Source organism: Physella acuta, unplaced genomic scaffold, assembly GCF_028476545.2.
Source record: "Physella acuta isolate Inbredline_101_S28 unplaced genomic scaffold, ASM2847654v3 ptg001462l, whole genome shotgun sequence".
Classification (NCBI taxonomy): Eukaryota; Metazoa; Mollusca; class Gastropoda; family Physidae; genus Physella; species Physella acuta.
The window spans coordinates 110,942-126,944 of NW_026732977.1; the positions used below are offsets into that span (position 1 = coordinate 110,942).

Here is a 16,003-nt window from a genome sequence, read left to right on the forward strand (position 1 = left end):
TTTCAGGGTCATTTTCTGACAATTGCGCCTTTTGAAATTTATGCAACTTAAAAATAAAAAGGCGTTTAAAAGTTACCATTGCAAAAAATAGAAATAATCTATGATTTAAAAAAAAAAAGCTAAGTGCTTATGTCTGACATAATGGATTTAGATCTAATATTAGCCATCTGTTTGAGGTCTTGTAATTGTAAGTGACGAAAACCGTAATTATCTTGTAATCGATTTGTTAAACAAGTTAATAAAAAGTCTAGTGACAATTTAAGCGCAATTTCCTTATGTTATCAGGTGTTGATTTGTGGCTTAATACCACACGGCTCTTAACGCCCTCCTTTACCCTATGCATTTATATTGTGTTATTGATTGTTTGTGAGGTAATTTTAATAGTATAATTAAAACCTTTTTCCCACACTCCCAAAGTTCATCCCATTCAGCCATTGCGGCTCGCGCAGTTCGCTGCTAAGCCAGCCAGGTCACATGATTTACCCTCCTCCTCCTCCTCCTTCGCCTGCAGCTCGCGCAGTTCGCTGCTAAGCCAGCCAGGTCACATGATTTACACTCCTCCTCCTCCTTCGACTTCCACTGCCCTCTTTGCTATATAGTACTGTAATGTACTATGTATAATGTAATTTTAAAATGTTTCAAGTCGCTAAGTGGTCTAGTTGCCGAGATAAGTGCCAAAAACTGCATTTTTCCGAGGTTTTTTGGCTTTTACAGGAAGGAATTCCGGGATTTTTTTTTGGCCCACAATCATCCTCGGAACTTGCTTAACATATTTGCTTTTGGAACTAGTCCTCGATATTGCTTCGCTGAGGAGGAGATACGACTTAAAGCTGCGGACATTCCCAGAAATGACGAGTTAATAATCGCAATTCTCCAGAATGGAAATTGCGCTAAAAAAGTAGAAATATAAACACATGAATAAAAAAAACAAGTTAATAAACAGTCTAGTGACAATTTAAGCACAATTTCCTTGTTATCTAAAAATAGCGCTGCCAAAAACTGCATTTTTTTTCTAGGTTTTTTGGCTTTTCCGGGAAATCCAGGAAGGTATTCCGGGAATTTTTTTGGCCCACAATCATCCTCTAAAAAAAAAAAAAAAAATTCCCGGAATACCTTCCTGGATTACCCGGAAAAGCCAAAAAACCTAGAAAAAAAATGCAGTTTTTGGCAGCGCTATTTTTTTTTTTGGACAGATCCCAACCGATTGGGAAAGGGGCCTCCTTGTGAAGTTGCCTAAGAACGGTGACTTATCTCAGTGTGGAAAATGGAGGGGCATTACCTTGTTGTCCATACCAAGTAAAGTCCTTACCAGAGTTATTTTGGACAGAATGAAAGAGGCGGTTGACCTTAAGCTAAGAGAGGAACAAGCAGGATTCAGGAAGGAAAGATCTTGTACAGATCAGATAGCCACTCTTAGAATTATTGTAGAACAGACGATAGAACGGCAAGCCCCGCTTTACATCTGCTTGGTTGACTTTGAGAAGGCCTTTGATAGTGTGGATAGGCAAACAATATGGAATCTGTTGAGACACTATGGTGTACCTGCTAAGTTGGTGGAAATAATCCAGCAACTTTACAATGGATTTTCATGCCAAGTTAGCCATGCAGGGAAACTGTCTAAAGAGTTCCAGGTCAACACAGGTGTGAGACAAGGATGTCTGCTGTCGCCCCTCCTCTTCTTGGTAGTTGTCGACTGGGTGACACGCACAGCCTATGCCAGTTCTGGAAAAGGTATTCAGTGGACACTCACGGGGAAACTAGAAGATCTGGAGTTTGCAGATGATCTTGCCTTACTCTCGCACAGGCTACAGGACATGCAAGAAAAAGTTGATGCATTAGGAGCCATCTCGCAGCGCGTAGGTCTGAAGATCAACAAAGAAAAGACGGAAATGATGAGAATTAACAATAAACAGGAGGCTCCAGTGTCAATAGACGGAAGACAGGTAAATGATGTGCAAGAGTTTGTCTACCTTGGCAGCAAGATCAGCAAAACGGGAGGCACAGAGGAGGACATACGCGCTAGAGTTAATAAAGCCCGCTGCGCTTTCACAGTCCTGCGACCCATATGGAAAAGTTCGGCCATCTCCATTACCACAAAAATTAGGATATTTAACTCTAATGTCAAGGCAGTTCTGCTGTATGGAGCAGAGACATGGAGAGTCTTCAAGGCAAGCACAGCAAAGATACAGACCTTCATGAATAGATGCCTTAGACAGATACTGAAACTGAGATGGCAGGACAAAGTGCCGAACTTGGAACTATGGAGGAAAGCTAGGCAGGAGCCTATAGGTGTGCAAATAAGAAGGAGGAAGTGGCGCTGGGTGGGTCACACACTGCGAAAGGCTCACACAAATGTTACACGCCAAGCGCTTGAGTGGAACCCCCAGGGAAAGCGGAAGAGAGGGCGCCCAAGACAGACCTGGAGGCGGAGTCTTCTTGAAGAACTGAAGCCAATAGGGATGTCTTGGGAGATGTCAAAATTAATAGCCGAGGATAGGAAGAAATGGAAGGAAATGGTGGAGGCCCTATGCTCCATAAGGAGCAAAGAGGACTAAGTAAGTAACAATCATCCTCTGAACATGCTTAACATATTTGCTTTTGGAACTAGTCCTCGATATTGCTTCGTTGAGGAGAAGATACGACTTAAAGCTGCTGACACACATCCATCCTTGACGAGTTAATAATCGCAATTGTCCGTATGGAATAGTGCGCAATATTATTAGTACTTTAAAAATTTACATTAGTTTTTTGAGAAATCGGAAGTAGCGTAAATTACTACTTCCGGTCAACGGAGATTACTCAAAATTTAACAGAAGGTAGAAAATTAGATCTTTTACTCACATGTGAAATTTCATTTATCTATCTAAAATAGTACTGAATTTATAGGCTTTTGAAAAATTCAAAGTAGAAAAAGTACCACTTCCGGTTATCGGAAATAGCTCAAAAGTTGATACGGATCTAAGATTTTGATAAAATACTTATATATGAAATTTCATCCTGAGCTGTAACGGTACTCAAGTAATCGTATTTACACACACAGACAGAATTACAAAGCCCAGTTTTTCAGACTGGATTACGCATAAAACCTCTTAATTTTGATAAATCTGGATTGATAATTTTTGCCCGATTAAAATAAGTCCTCTATACTTCGGATGTGATGAAGGACTGAGGTGTAATACGGTGAAAATTGTTAAAATTTCAAGTGATTTTTGTGCACGATTACAATACTTTCTCTATACTTCGTATATACGAGAAAGTAAAGTAAAAAGATAAATTATACATCAATAATAATCATAATAATAAATTGTATCTTCTGTTTTAAAAATTTAATCATTTTCAGCTACATTAATTAATACATTTTGTTGCTCACTTCAATTATCATAATTTTGATTAACTTAATGGGTTATATAATTATTTATACAAAATTTAGAATTACATAAAATGGAATATTCAATATAGAAAAATTTTGAGTAAATATTACTTCAATGATTCAAATTATAATTGTACATTGTTGGTGTCTATTAGTGGTTAGCATTAATTATTGTATGGGTAATGTAAAGGGTAAGAATTTAGGCATCATATTTCCAAAAAACCAAAACAAAGCTAACTATAACACCTAGTACAAGATGATAAATGTGCTATGGAGACTCATGACATCCATTCTTTCCATGAAGTGTTTCTTCCTTTGTGTGAATATTTAAAAAATATCATGTTAATTATCATTTTAATTAACTTTCTTAACATTGTTTGAATGTCACGTTTACAATATACACGCACACAATTTAAAAACATTAGTTACAAATAATACATTCATTTTACTTATCTTCAAAATGAAATGTCTAGATAACATATTAATCATTAGCAATACTTTGTATGACAAATAATACTATGAAGAGTATTATATCCTGTACAGTGTTTCTTCCAGAGTTTTTTTTTCCAGGGAAGGGGGTAGAGATGCCTGGAAGAAACTCTGATCCTGTATGACAAACATTAATGGTGTGTATTTAGCCTCCACAATGTGGTATTAGTACAAAAGCAATAGTTTTATATACAGATAATTAAAGACCCTTGTGAAAGAGAATTTAATGACCAACAACACATTCAGGTGGCTTAAGTCCTGAGTGAAATTTTGTGTGTGTAGATAAACTAGACTTACGAGCAAACTTTTTATGACAATTGTCACATTCATATGGTCTCTCTGGTAAATGAATATTTTTATGCTCTGATAAATCACCTTTACGATTAAATTTTTTATGAAACACATCACGTTCATATAATCTATCTGGTAAATGAATCATTTTATGTTCTGATAAATGTCTTTTATGATTGAATTTTTTATGACACACATCACATCAGTGGCGGAACTAGAAAAAATGGGCCACCCCGCAAATTTTTTTTTGGCCCCCCCCCCCCCATATATATATATATATATATATATATATATATATATATATATATATATATATATATATATATATATATATATATAAACACAATACGAACACAGGATACTCCTTTCTGGCCTGATCAGGTTTTGGAAAAAAAATTCAATTAAATTTAAATCTAACCACATGTTATGTGTATGAGTGCATTGGTCTGTTTCGAAAATCTCTTTTTTCATAAATGTTTAATACTTCTAATCACTAAGTCGGTCAAAAGTATATCAATCATGAAGCTTTGTATAAGTAATGGTGTCTCGTGTTATGTTTTTTTTTTTGTATTTATATTATTAATTTTAACTACGTTTCATTTTTGTATTATAACCTTTAGTACTTTTTTTTTTTTAAAATAATAAGACCAGTAATTGCTGTTTAATTTGATTATTACAAATCTATTAAAAAGAGCTTTCGAGCAACCCTATTTGACTATTTGAAAAAGAGAAATAATTTATGGAAGTGGTTTGAGCGTTTGCCTATCTTTCACACTACAGCTAATGATAATGTGTATATTTAAAAAAAAATTTTTTTACGCAACAGCACGTCTTAGCTACTATATAACATCACTACAGTATTAGATCTGTCATCTGTTTGTTATTTACAAAACCACTATCAAGGTGCCAATGACAATTCTAATATATATATATATATATATATATATATATATATATATATATATATATATATATATATATATATATATATATATATATACATATATATATACATATATATAACACGCTATCATTCGTGTATTTATTTGAGACGTTTGCCTTGTTTTCTAGAACAGTGGTTATTAAACGTAAACAATGTCGGCACTTTATTTCTTGGATATTAGTTGTTGAAGCGTTAGTTTGTCTACACTACCACCGATACGAGCCAGCTTAGTTGAGGCGCTATCTATTCGCTTCTTGTAAGGCTAAGAGCGGGAGGGGAGGTCTGAGAAAGGGACTTAAAAGGTGACGATGTGCTTTTATCCATCAGTACCAAATTTGGGATGGTCTCAATAAGCCGTCTTAATATCTAGCGGCCTCTCGCGCAATTGATGTTTTTTCAAAAGAATTTTGCCAACAACAGTGTGTATTTGATTGTAGGAAAAAGAATATACAAGAGCATGGGATGGTGTCTATAGAATAAAGATACTCCAACCGCAGCTACAGTATTCTTTTTTCAAAAAAATCATCAAGTCAAAAATGCAAGAAAATTAATTTTAACTATAAAAAAAATGATTATGGGCGGCTGTGGGCCCCTAAACGGCGTGCCCCCCCCCCCGCATTGCGGGGTCTGGCGGCACTGTAGTTCCGCCCCTGCATCACATTCATATGGTCTTTCTGGTAAATGAATTTTTTTATGTGTAGATTAACTTTATGATTAAATTTTTTGTGACACACATCACATTCATATAATCTATCTCAACTATCTGGTAAATGAATCATTTTATGTTCTGATAAACGTCTTTTATAATTAAATTTTTTGTGACACACATCACATTCATATGGTCTCTCTGGTAAATGAATATTTTTATGATCTGATAGATTACCCTTTTGACTAAATTTTTTGTGACACACATCACATTCATATTATCTATCTGGTAAATGAATCATTTTATGTTGTGATAACTGTCTTTTATCCTTAAATTTTTTGTGACACACATCACATTCAAATTCATATGGTCTCTCAGGTAAATGAATATTTTTATGTTTAGATAATCTAGATTTAAGGGCGAAACTTTTATGACAAACATCACATTCATGTGGCTTGAGACTTGAATGAATAGTTATTTTATGTTCTGATAAATGATATTTCTGACTAAAATTTTTATGGCACACATCACATTCATATGGTCTTTCTCCTAAATGTTTAGTTATTTTATGTTTTGATAAATGACCTTTCTGACTAAATTTTTTATGGCACACATCACATTCATATGGTCTCTCTGGTAAATGAATATTTTTATGTAGGGATAAGCTAGATTTAAGGGCAAAACTTTTATGACAAACATCACATTCATGTGGCTTGAGACTTGAATGAATATGTATTTTATGTTTAGATAAATCACCTTTAAGACTAAATTTTTTATGACACACATCACATTCATGTGGTCTATCTGGTAAATGAATTTTTTTATAGTCTGATAGATTACATTTATGACTAAATTTTTTATGACACACATCACATTCATATGGTCTCTCTGGTAAATGAATATTTTTATGTATAGATAAATTACTTTTACAACTAAAATTTTTATGACACACATCACATTCATATGGTCTCTCTGGTAAATGAATATTTTTATGTGTAGATAACTGACTTTTAACACTAAATTTTTTATGACACACATCACATTCATATGGTCTCTCTGGTAAATGAATATTTTTATGTTGTGATAGAATATATTTTTGACTAAATTTTTTGTGACACACATCACATTCATATAATCTATCTGGTAAATGAATCATTTTATGTTCTGATAAATGTCTTTTATGATTAAATTTTTTGCGACACACATCACATTCATATGGTCTCTCTGGTAAATGAATATTTTTATGTTTAGATAAATTACCTTCATGACTAAATTTTTTGTGACACACATCACATTTATATGGTCTCTCTGGTAAATGAATTTTTTTATGTTGTGATAGACTACATTTTTGACTAAATTTTTTGTGACACACATCACATTCATATGGTCTCTCTGGTAAATGAATATTTTTATGTTCTGATAGATGACCCTTTTGACTAAATTTTTTGTGACACACATCACATTCATATGGTCTTTCTCCTAAATGTATCTTTATATGTTTTGCTAAATGATTTTTAATATGATATTTCTTATTACACACAGCACATTCATATGGCTTATTAATTCCAGAATGAATATTTGTGTGTGTGGATAAACTAGACTTAGTGGTGAACTTTTTAGACAAACTAGACTTATTGTATACCTGTTGTAGGTTTATTTTGTTAATCTGTTCACCCTGACTGATCATAACAACTTCTTGCTGATGAAAATCATGACCATATGGATTCACCCTTGTGTGAATGTTTATGTGTTGTTTAACATGATCAAAATGGAAAAATCTTTGACAACACATATCACACTTGTATGTCTTCAGTCCCTTATCATTGATCTGATATTCTGTTGGGAGATTATCATTCAATTTTGTATGCAATAACTTGAGTTGTTTTAATTCATTTTGAAGATCTGATTTTAAAACTGCTAAATTTTCTTTAAAATCAGTTGAATCTGGTGGGGAAGAAAGTTGTTGCTGTGCTTTGAAACCATTTCGTTGTTCATTCTCCAAAGATGAAATTGTTAATATCTCAGGTTTTATATCTTCAAAAATTGAAAATGCTGTTGATATATTTGGTTTCATGTCTTCAGAAGATGAAAATGATGTTGGGTTATCTTGTTTCATCTCTTCTAAATTAAACAAAGGCTTTGTTTTATCAAGATTTTTATATTCTAAAGCTAAAAATGGCATTGTTTCCTCCAAGTATTTGTCTTTAACAGTTGAAAATTGTGTTGATACATTTTGCTTTATATCTTCAGAATTTGAAAAGAGTTTTGATATATTTGTTTGTACTCCTTCTGAACTTGAAATAGCTGATGTTTCATCTGATTTCATGTCCATAAATGTTATGATTTCGTCACTCAATTCCTGTTTAACCATAACTGAACTCTCCCAAACTATACCATTAGTGTCCTTTGTGTTTTCCATAGCTTTAGATTGATGAATTATTGCAGAAAAAACTGAAATAAAAATAATGTTGATTAGAAAACCAAATTAAAATTTATTTTTGAAAATATATTGATTGCATTTAAAAAATGTTTAAATATTTATGTCTTAGCTTTACTATATTATTATAACACCATAGAATTTTTTAAGTCATAAAAAAAGATCAAAAGGGCCTTATTGAGCTATGATAACATCTGTTTTAATAACTGAAGTGTCTTTTATCAATCAGAAGTAATATGAATAGATAGATTAATAGTTAAAAACTGTTCACGCCATAGCACACCATGGTTGGGTGGCACAGTGCACATCTGTTAACGAATATCCCCAGAGTTTGAATCTCAGTAGGGAACCATATATTCATGTTTTCTTGGTCTTTTGCCTTTCTTAATGAAAGGGCGACTCCTTATTTTTATAAGCCATATTGTTTTTCTCTATATAATTAGTTACAGTAAAAATCTCATTTAAAAAAAAAAGCTCACCTTCAAACTAAAAGAAGCCTGCAAAATTATTAATGCAAATTAATCTAATATTAATTATTAATAGGCCTATTATTTTATCATTTTTTAAATTAATAGTCCTTGATAAGATTTTCGAGAAGGGCTAGGAGTCACTAAATAAGCATTAATATTAATTATTAATCAATAATATTACTATTAGGCTAATATATGTATATTTTGAATATTTTCGGATCTTATATATAAATATAAGAAACGAGCCGCTCCGCTGCGTATCATATGCCGTTATTTAGTTGTTTTATTTTCTACTTTTCAGTAATTCATAATTTATGAATTCGACAGTACCAATGCTGCCACTGAATATATTTGCTTTGAAACACTACCAGTAGCACGTTAAGGACGATACCCCCCCCCCCGTGAAAGCAGCCTCCTCTAAGTTACCTCCCCTAAGTTTAATATCGTTTCAAACTAAATTATCTGCCCCTAATAGCCGTCCCTTAACCCGGCTCTACGATTGTAAACATTTAGCGTGAACCACAGCTCACCAGAACATAGAGGGGTGGGGGTGGTAGGGAGCGCGCTTACAGCTTGTTTTCTAGGGTTTCCGAGAAGAGAATTATATATATAGATAGATTGTAGATCTATTAGACCTACTAATTTCTATTACCTACCTAAAAACCTACATCTACATATTTAAAGTAAGGTATCAAATAGTAACTATCCATTTTAGCTTTAGATATATAAAAAATTATTTTAAAATCTGAGGTGGATTGTAATGACTGACGAGAAGCCGCGTTGGTTGTTAACAGCCTTTATTATGTACAGACGCCATGATGGAAAAGAGAGAGAGAGAAATGGCGAGAGAGAACTATTTATAGATAACAACATGTAAGGGACATCACTCAAGATAACAATATAAATATAATACTAATACAGAGAGTGAGTTCCCTTGACCTCACAATTAACTCAATCTATTACATCCCTTTACCCTTAGAACACAATAACACATCTCTCAATAGAACAATTGATAGTATCCTAAAATCACCAATTATATTGTAACATGAACACTATGGTAGATTACATCCTTACAAACAATGCACAATATGCTACAACATAATCAAAATACAAAACAATAATGTCAAAGTCCTTTTGACCTTTAGAATCATAGGTCTAACTTATTTGGGACTTTGATTGTCCTGCTTGACCTTCTCAGTGGCTTTTGATTTGGTGACTCAAGATTCTGACCATCTGGATTCTCTATCTCAGGAGGTCTAGGATTTAAATCATTAACTCCAGAATTTACATTTTCTGACTCTAGACAACTTGGTTCACTCATATCAACAGAACTTGGTTGTGGAACAAACTGAGTTGGTGTGAACTGATCAGATTTGGTGGGATTGACAGATTCACACTTATTATCTGCACAAGTTATTTTTAACTTTATAAGACACAGGTCCTGTACATTGAACAATTTGACCTGGTATCCATTTTTCCTTTCTCCTATAATTTCTTAGATACACATTATCATTAACACCAAATTCTCTTTCAATGCATGTTTGTCATGATCTAATGGAACTATTTTTGAATTGGCATCTGGAAGTATTATGCTGTAATTCAGATCCTTGACTGACATAGATTTCTTTGATTGATCACATTCCTTCTTACTTAAAACATTTGAAATTGCCATATCACCATAATCATTTATTAAGTTACAAATACTTTGTTTAGGCAACTCTGACTGATAATGGACTGCATCTTCTCCATCTTTTATATTATCTTCACAAAGGTTTTTATTTCTTATTTAATATGGCCTTAAGTCATCATTCACAGACTCTTCAGGCCAACCATTCTTACAGTACTCATATACTTTTATTAAGCACTCATCTTTTTGTGTTTCTCTTTTAATATCATTCACATCTATATTGGAGTTATCCATGATAGTGAAGAGAACAAATACATCTTCTGGTACATAGCTAAGGCTTTGGTTTTTTAAAGGTAATCTACTAAGGCTATCTGCACTATTCTCAGATCCAGGTTTGTATTTCAATTCATAATTGTATGCAGTTAGTGTGATAGCCCATCTTTGAATTCCTGGTGAGGCATGCTCAGGTAGGGTTTTGTTTTCTCCAAATAAACCTAGCAATGGTTTATGATCTGTAAAGATGGTGAACTTCCTACCAAACAGAAACTTATGAAATTTCTTAACACCAAAAATGATGCCTAAGCCTTCCCTATCTAACTGAGAATAATTTTTCTCAGCCTGGTTCAAAGATCTACTGGCAAAAGCAATGGGTCTGTCACCCTTCTCATCCATGTGGGACAAGACTGCTCCTACACCATCTGGTGAAGCATCACATGTTACTATAAGTCTTTTCCCTGGGTCATAGTGAGTTAGTAAGGTGTCAGCAGACAAAGCCTCTTTTGCTGTATTAAAAGCAGCTTCTTGTTGTTTACCCCAGTGCCAAGTTGCATTTTTCTGTAGCAGCTTGTACAGTGGTGATAGTTTACCAGACAGATTCCCTATGAACTTTGCATAGTAATTTATCAAGCCCAAAAAAGCTCTTAGTTGTTGAGTATTTTCAGGTTTGGGTGCTTCCTTAATGGCTTTTGTTTTCTCAGGTTGAGGTCTGATGCCTTGCTTGCTTAATATATAACCAAGAAAACTAATTTCTGTCAGCATGAATTGACATTTATCTTTGTTTATCTTTAAACCTTTTTCACCAACAATTTTCAAGACTTTATCAAGTGTTTTAAGATGTTCAGTGTCATTCTTACCAGTTATGTACACATTGTCAAAGTACACACAAACATTTGGAATATCCTTAAAAATACTGTCCATGACAGCCTGGAAAATTCCAGGGCTGGATGATATGCCAAAACATAGTCTTTCATATTGGTAGAGTCCTTTATGTGTGTTTATTGTCGTATAGACTTTTGAATCTGGATGCAGTTCTAGTTGAGTGTAAGCATGACTAAAGTCTAATTCAGTGAATTTGTCTCCTCCTGCCAAATTCAAAGAGATTTCCTCAATGTTAGGAATAAGGTACCTATTTAGCTCTATTTGCTTATTCAGTGTAGTTTTATAATCTCCACAAATTCTTATAGAACCATCCTTCTTTAACACTGGCACAATGGGTGTCGCCCAATCGGAATAGTCTACCTTCTTTATAATGCCATTAGATTCCAATCTACTTAGCTCATTTTCAATTTTATTCCTCATTGCATAAGGTGGAACTCTAGCTTTGCAGTATCTTGGATTTGTATCTTTAATGCTTAACTTCACTGTTCTATCATTTAGTAAACCTGAATTACCAAAAACACATTTATTTTCAGATATAACTTTATCTAGTGAAGTAAGACTAGATTCTTTTCCATTGTTCAATGAACAAATACTCTCCCAATTTAACTTAAGATTACTTAACCAGTTCCTACCTAGTAATGGCGGTCCATTTCCTTCAACCACAAGAAGAGGAAGTTTAACACTTTGACCATTATAACTTACATGAACCATACACTCTCCTATTACCGGAACATTGTCACCAGTGTATGTTGTTAGACACTTGTGACACGGCTGTAGAGACACTGATCCTCCTGTGACAGCGTCAAAATCTTTCTTTGTTATGACTGTTAGAGATGCTCCAGTGTCAAGTTGGAAGCTGATGCTCTTACCGTTGATATTAACTGGTACATTGATGGGAGCATGACTTATTGATTTCACAGAGAATAGGTTGAAATCCGGCTGCAAATCAATTTGAGCATTTTCACAGGTAGAGTGGTTCATTGGTTGGGTTAGGTAGTCTTGGTGAGAGTTAACATAGTGCTGCCTTTGGTTGCGGTACTGTCTTGACTGGCTAGATTTAGCAACAGACGAAGACTTTGCAAAGCAGGCCTTGGCAATGTGACCTTGCTTACTGCACTTATAACAAGTTGCAGACTTGAACTTGCACCGATGAGATGCATGGGGACCTTTGCATCGATGACATTTTTGATAATCATTACTAGATTTAGATCTAGGATTTGAACGAGCAGGCTGTTTAGCATAAGTTGGAATGCTCTGTTGGGGTTGGTGTTTGTTGACTAACCTGCTGTTTACTGCATGGATCCCTGAAGGCGTAAGAGATTTCGCCGCATCTGATGACTGCTGGATTGAAGTTGCAAGTTGTATTGCTTTTTCTAATGTTAGATCTGACTCGAGCAGCAACTTTCTTTGAATATCAGGGCTGTTTACACCTGTCACAAACTTTTCACATAATCTGTCAGACAGCGTGTCTCCGAATTCACAAAATTCACTTAAATGACGTAAGGCAGCAACATATTCTGATATTGACTCGTTTGGTTGACGAGTCCTACTGTCAAATCTAGCTCTACATAGAAACTTTGATGGGGTAGGCGCATGGTGGTCTGTTAGCAATTTGCTCAGCTCGTTAAAGCTCTTGGTAGTTAGACTAGCTGGTGCGCATAAGTCCTTTAGTAGCCTAAATTGTTGAGGCCCTATGACTGTTAACAAAACAGCTCTCTTTTTGGCTTCTATCGTCACGTCGTTAGCTTCTAGGTAAAAGCTTAACCTCTCTAGGTAATCTTGAATGATTTCATCATTCGCATCAAATTCTTTTATTTGGCCATACAGCGCCATAATTCTAGAAATAATTAGCTAATAAGCTCTAGCAAACCTCTTTTTTGCGTAAGTAGGTGCTCTTTCTAGTAGATGTTTATCCTTCGTCGCCAAATGAAGTGGATTGTAATGACTGACGAGAAGCCGCGTTGGTTGTTAACAGCCTTTATTATGTACAGACGCCATGATGCAAAGAGGAGAGGGCGAAGGAAGTGGCCAGAGACCACTATATATAGATAACAACATGTAAGGGACATCACTCAAGATAACAATATAAATATAATACCAATACAATTATCTCAATCTATTACAAAATCAGCTTAAGTCAAAGCTAGTAAATGTGACAGAAACCCTGTCATAGTCCCATAACTTCATAAGCCAATGGCATGATTATAGATACCAGTGTCCGATAATGGAATCATCTTTAAAAAAGGGGTGTTGGGTTGTTAGTAGTATAGTAATCTAACACCCCCTTTTTAAAGAAGATTCCATTATCGGACACCGGTGTAAACATTTGATCGTTACGAAAGCTGGTTCAGATGGCCGCAGGGAAAAAAAAAGAGGGGAAAAAAATATCGCAAGTAGCACGTCACTAAAACATGAATATATCTCAAATTCAATGCATAGGAATATAAAATATTATAAAATGATTGATACATATTTATTAAGAGTAGAAAGGCAGAGGAATAATATAGTACTTTGGGTTTGTTTCTGTGTTAAACGGTTACAAAATAGCGCCCAATCTATAGGCCCTACTAGATCTAGATCTAGAGTATATTCAGTGATATTCACATATTGTGAAAAGAAAAACACTGAAGTACTGAAGTGAAACAGGTTGAGGTTGACTCCTTACATTTAATAGATCTAAAATCTAATTATTTCACATTTTTATTTTTAGTAGGAATTATGTTTTGAGATTTACACAAATAGTTCATTTATGTACCTGTTTTTAAACAATTTAATTAAAACTTTTCAACATGAAGACTAGCGATGTTTTCATCAGATCCAACCATGCTCATTTGCTATAGCAGCCATCTTGTTTCATTTATTTTGTAGGCCTAACCTATTATTAGCGGGAGCAGGGGAAGCCACTCTTATTTTACAAATGGCTGCTGTTTCTTCCAGGCTGTTTCCCCCCCGAACAAAGTTTACCGCCCCCCCCCCCCCCCGAAAATTTCAAGTGCCCCCCCCCCCCCCCGGAGAAACAACTCTGGAAGAAACACTGTTTATATATCAAATCTGCTCGCAAACACTGCTGTTTAAAGTTAATTTCTGGCCTATATTGATATATTTAGCCTTTGATTTTGGCTTATTATTCAGTTATCTATAAGGTAAAACTCCATTTTAGCGTATTTTATTCTCATCTTGTCGTTCAACTCCAGATGAGCGCATTTTATTATAATAACCGAAACACAACAAAACAGAAAAACACGATTTAAAAAAAATCAAGATTTTTTACAAATCTCGACGTTTTACACCTCACTGAGTCGGAAAAACATAATTTTGCAATGTTGTCCGTATGTCTGTGTGTATGTGTGTGTGTCTGTCTGTGTGTCTCGAAACACGATAACTTGAGTACCTTGAGTTGATGAACATTCATATATAAGTATTTTATCAAAATCGTAGATCCCTATCAACTTTTGAGCGATTTCCGATGACAGGAAGTGGTACTTTTTCTGCTATGATATTTTCAAAAGCCTATAACTTGAGCACTATTTCAGATAGGTTTTATTTTTTATTTTGGGATCCTTGTTGCGGGACGCGGGTTTGTTCACACTACCGCGTAGACGCCCTTGAGCGTGCTGTATGAAAGCATTAAGAGTACGTTAATCATCCTCCGCAATAGTGAGGGTGAATATCTTTCGGTGACCGCCTAGGTGTCAGGGGAGTGACTGGTTACACTACCGTAGGTAGCCTGGTGCAACCCTTTGTTCGGTTTAATCATCGAACGTAGAGTCCTACCATGTCCCTTTTATAGAATATTCGTGTGATTGGTGTCATCTGTACGCCGGGGGGGGGGGGGGGGGGGGGCGTCGAAAGCCGCCACTGTTGCAGATTGACCTTTAAATCAAGTAGTATCCGTGACTCTAAAGTACGCAGAATCAACTGATCTTTTGCAATCAGATATCCGCTGGGTAACTCGGGCGCCCAACCTTCCCACTACTGAAGCGCTGGAGGACACCCCTAGTTCGATTTAGTAATCGATTTTAGTTTTCGTATCACTCCGTATTGTAATAGATTGACGATAGAAGCATGTGATTGTATATAAAACGTTTATTGGCCTCAACTAACATGATGGAAACGAGAGAGGGCGGAAGTGACGAGACACAAAAATATATATACATATAAGGGACATCACTCAAGATAACAGTATAAATATAATACTAATACAAGAAGAGTGAGTTCCCTTGACTTCACAATTCTCACTATATTACATCCCTTTACCCTTAGTAAACACAACACATCTCTCAATAGAACAATTTACAGTATCCTAAAATCACCAAATATATTGTAACATGAACATTATGGTAGATTACATCCTTACAAACAATGCACAATATGTTACAACATAATCAAGATACAAAACAATGATGTCAAAGTCCTTTTGACCTTTAAAATCATAGGTCTAACTTATTTGGGACTTTGATTGTCCTGCTTGACCTTCTCAGTGGCTTTTGATTTGGTGACTCGAGATTCTGACCATATGGATTCTCTATCTCAGGAGGTCTAGGATCTAAATCATTAATTCCAGAATTTACA

The 16,003-nt window shown here is 34.8% G+C and overlaps 1 protein-coding gene across 2 annotated transcripts; it reads right to left on the reverse strand.

Annotated features, from left to right (window-relative positions):
• Positions 1–3,380: 3,380 nt before the first annotated feature.
• LOC131928087 (zinc finger protein 883-like) lies at positions 3,381–14,289 on the reverse strand. 2 transcript variants are annotated; one of them, XM_059284000.1, is made up of 3 exons: positions 14,187–14,289; positions 7,382–8,190; positions 3,381–3,976 (listed from the first exon to the last, which is right to left on the reverse strand). In XM_059284000.1, exons 2-3 carry the CDS (start codon positions 8,156–8,158, stop codon positions 3,899–3,901), a joined length of 855 nt encoding a protein of 284 aa, XP_059139983.1. In that variant the 5' UTR covers positions 8,159–8,190; positions 14,187–14,289; the 3' UTR covers positions 3,381–3,898. The 2 variants fall into 2 exon arrangements, with proteins under 2 accessions (XP_059139983.1, XP_059139982.1); XM_059283999.1 differs by lacking the exon at positions 3,381–3,976 and having other exon boundaries at positions 5,399–8,190.
• Positions 14,290–16,003: the final 1,714 nt, after the last annotated feature.

What these genes read in the sequence shown, in the direction of transcription:
- LOC131928087 (XM_059283999.1), bottom strand. Translation starts at nt 8,158, where the DNA reads ATGGAAAACACAAAGGACACTAATGGTATAGTTTGGGAGAGTTCAGTT.